The 4,211-nt window shown below is 41.5% G+C and overlaps 1 protein-coding gene across 1 annotated transcript; it reads left to right on the top strand.

Annotated features, from left to right (window-relative positions):
• Positions 1-912: 912 nt before the first annotated feature.
• On the top strand, positions 913-1,386 carry LOC148939597 (protein CFDP2-like). Its single transcript, XM_089106922.1, has one exon. The coding sequence runs from the start codon at positions 913-915 to the stop codon at positions 1,384-1,386; it is 474 nt and encodes a 157-aa protein (XP_088963048.1).
• The last annotated feature ends 2,825 nt before the right edge of the window (positions 1,387-4,211 follow it).

Below are 4,211 nucleotides of genomic sequence, written 5' to 3'. Positions count from 1 at the left end.
TATTTTTGTTTTCTTATGTATTTGGACTCAGCGTAAAAGCCAGTTCTTTTGATGTACTAACTGTAATCACTTTTTAGAGTCTCGGTTACTATAGCCTAATTAGCTCCTTGCTCAGAGTTTGTTAAATCAAACTATGTGACTATGACATGTTTTGATTCCCATGTCCCTAGATGGACCTAATGCCTGATGAACTCACGTTCCCTAAATTTCTGCTATTTATCATGTTTTTTTTTTTTTTTTTTACAAAAATGTTATATGTCACGTTATTCCAGATACACTCCCAAGCCATGTGATAGCTACAGTTGTGGAGAATAAGGCCAAAACTTATGAATAATGTGTATTTTTCATAATTTTAACGTAAAACATGTATTGCAGTATTTGAAAATCGGGATGGCCAGAAACTGGTCTAGAAAACATATATTTACGCTAATTGTTTCCCTAGTATTATCAAAGCTAAGCTAATATTAACTAGCGGGTGAAATCTTTTAAGGTATCCAAGTTTTTAAAACGTCTTTCAAGTTGGCAGGCGCGCAAATTGTGCGGAGGGCAGGGGGCTTGGCGATTCCCCCCTAGACTTTAAAAATACCTTCTTATTTCTAATGTATGGTTTTTTTTTCTATTTTAGCTATGTCCTATACTAAAGCAACGAGATGGGCTAACTGATCGTTTATATATGTTACCCCTGTGCTTCGTTTTTTCACAGCTAATAAATAGCACTGTACTCCTAAAACTCCTAAAAATGGTGTCAGACTAAAACACAAAGTACACTATTAGAACCGCCTTGTCCGACAACCCTATAAAGGAAACTCACAGTCTCTTGGCTTAAACAACAAGGAAAGTCCATTGGCTTGTAAAACAAGGAAAGCGGTAACCGACGCGGGCCAGGTCACGGGGGTGTCTGGTTCAACAAGTATGCAAGCCGCCCCACCAATTAATCATCTGAATATTAGCGCGTGGAATGTTCGATGCTGCCAGCCGGAATCTACGCGGCTACTCCTCGCACGGAAGCTCCTAGAGTATAGAGTCAATATTTGCCGTGTATCTGAAACACGAGTGAATGACATTCTGTCCAAAAGGCTCAGTATCAACAATTCTTCTCCATTCCAGCTTTACAACTCAGGCCCAACTGATGGCTCGGGCCAACATGGAATCGGATTCTTTTTACATGCTCCTACTGCAAACTGTGTGGAGGCCTTAGAGCCAGTCTCATCTTGTATCGCAATAATTAGACTAAGAGGCCGCATAAGTCATATCACCATTATCGCCGTGTATGCTAAAACGAGGGACAGCAGAGATACACTCAAGGATGCTATCTACTACGACCTTCAAAGGACTATCGACAGAACACCAAGGCGAGACATGCTCTTCATCGTCGGAGATTGTTGAAATGCTCGACTTGGTAGAGCAGACCCTGATGCTGCCACAGTAATTGGGCACTATACTGTTGGCGACAGATGCTAATAGTAAATCTAATGGATAAAGGCTTCTAATGCTAGCCAGATACAACATATCTATGTGCTACTAACACTCTCTTTCAATACAAGAAACTGAATTTCGTTTTATGGCCCTCGAACAACTGCAGAACAAAAGCTCGGATTGATCACATTCTATTGAGCAGGCGATGGAGAAGCTTCTGCTTAGATACAAGAGTATATACAGGAGCTGATATTGGATCTTTAAACGAGTCTGACTACTTTCTATTTATACGTAGAGTTCGTCATCGCCGAAGCAAACCAAGACGTCAGAAAAGAGCAAACCGCTTTGACGTGTCTAAGTTAAATTGCCCCGAAGCCAAAGCTGAGTTCGAGTTTAAGCTTAGCAACCGATTTGAAGCCCTGAATCAGTTTTTGAAGTTGACAAAGAATAAGCACAGATAAAAGCTGCTACCCATAACGTGACAAAGAAGTTCTTGGCCACACCAACCAGAAAAAAACGAATCAGGATTTCCGACCACACCATAGACCTAGTTGAAAGGACCTGTCCCGTCGTAAGTGGTGCAAAAGAACCCTTAAAAGCAGCCCGAAAAGCAGTTAAACAATCAGTCAAACTGGACCGAGAACAGTACTGTTCGAATGTTGCAAATGAGCTCGATCATGCGTCTAAGCATCATAATAGCAATAAAAATTTTGAATTGCTAATAGAAGCAACGGGAAAAGCTCCTTAAGCAGCTGATACGCTGAAAGACAAGTATGGAGAAATCATCCGATCCGAAGAAGAACAATTGGAACGCTGGCAAGAACACTTCTCTGAGCTACTGAACCCCGTCAAAGCCTTATGTGATCTACTTACTTTCTAGGGTACTTCTAGGGAGCCTTACAATATAAATGTGGAACCACCGAGTATCGCAGAAGTATCAAAAGCGCTTAAGTGCGTGAAGAGTAACAAGAACACAGGAGAGGTTGGAATTCCTTCTGAAATGTAAAAGCTTTTACCAACCCTATTATGCCACCTAACTGAAATATTTGTACAGGTCTGGACGACAAAGACTCTCCCAAAATAACGGAAACTATCAGTCCTCGTTCCAGTCTACAAAAAAGGGGACAAGACTGGTTTTGGAAATTATTATGGCATCTATTGAATAGACCATGCAATGAAAATCTTCTGTGTCGTTCTCTTGAATAGATTTTAAGATGTGCGTGACAAACAAATCCGTCCTCAACAGGCAGGTTTCAGACCAGGGAGGGGCTGATCGGAGAAGATACTCGTGATCCGGCTCATCCAGCAACAGTACAACAGGTGGTACCTACCATTACTCATTTCTTTCATTGGTTTCATTGCTGCTTTTGATTGCTTTGTCAGAGAAGAGCTATGGAGGATTATGGCTAAAGATGGAGCGCCACAGGACGTCACCGACATACACCGTAGGGGATACATAGATGCTGAGAACTGTGTTCGCATCTCGGGTTACAATACTACCAAGCATACAGTGGATTCTAGTGTCAAGCAGGGTTGGCCCCTATCACCCACACTTATTCAACTACGTGATAGACTGGATAATGAATAATGCCCTGTCCAACCACAGGAGAGTTGTGAATGGTCAAATAGACGGCTTTCCTCAATCCCTGACAGACTTCGATTTTGCAGATGATGTTGCCTTGATACAAAACATAATGGATCATGTCTCCGAGACTTCAAAGCGTATTTATATTACCATAAACAGCTCCAAGACTAATGTGTGTGCTGTTAATCATTCTGCTCCATATCAAACCATCGTGGGCGACAAACCAATTGAAAACATTGACGAATTTAAGTACCTTGGGTCCATTTTTTCACCAGATTGTGGAGCTGGTAGATACATTTCTGCCCGGATATTAAGGGTTTTGGGAATCTTTACCCGTCTGAAAAAGGTGCTATGGGCCAGACGTCAGATCTCGACTTAGACCAAAGTCAGAGTCTATATAGCATCCGTGCGAACTGTGCTTCTGTACGCCTGCGAGACATGACCGCTAATGGCTGTAGAAGCTAAATCTTTGGACGCGTTCGATCACCGCTGCCTTTGCTATATACTCCGAATTAGCAGATTGTCTAGAATTTCTAATAGCAAAGTAAGAAGCCGCTGTGGCCAGACGAACAGCTATCCTCTATCATCAAAATATGTCACCTGCCAGCCAGTACCATCCTGGAGACGACATAGGGGAGGACAGACGAAAAATATATATCAAAAATTCAAGGAAGAGCTTGAGCAATGGGGAGGCTTTCGTAGGCTTCCTAGGAGATGGCGCAGCAACTAGCTGAAATCGGCGGTGAAGGTGCAACCGAAAGATCGAAATGGTCGTTGGATGTAATTCCAAAGTCCATTGGTGCCGGGCAGGACAGTTCCTTATCTGGTTCCTGCCGAAAGTAAGTAATTAAGTAACCGGGGCTGCACCAGGGGCGGTTGTGGCCTCCCTTTAGCACGGCAAAAATCTTGATTAGTCCTCCCCTCCTGCCTTCCAAAAATTTTCAAGTCAAATTTAGCGAAATTTTCATTTTTTAAGAAAATTTTCATTTGTTAACAAAAATTTTATTTATTTAGATCTGACTTTTCTTATTGTACATGGGAAAACATATGGGAAAATGAAAACTCTGGATTCAATTTACTTATACTTACTGCCAATTGTGCCTTCGACTTTATTTTAATAAAAGTAAAATTTCAAAATTACAAAATGATAATAGATGTCACATTATATATTTGAAATTTTGGGCCCCTATAATTTTCACCCCCGAGGCAA

Source organism: Artemia sp. Qi Xiang Cuo, chromosome 21 (genome assembly GCF_049724085.1).
Source record: "Artemia sp. Qi Xiang Cuo chromosome 21, ASM4972408v1, whole genome shotgun sequence".
NCBI lineage: Eukaryota > Metazoa > Arthropoda > Branchiopoda > Anostraca > Artemiidae > Artemia > Artemia sp. Qi Xiang Cuo.
This window is presented reverse-complemented; position numbering and strand designations above follow the sequence as displayed.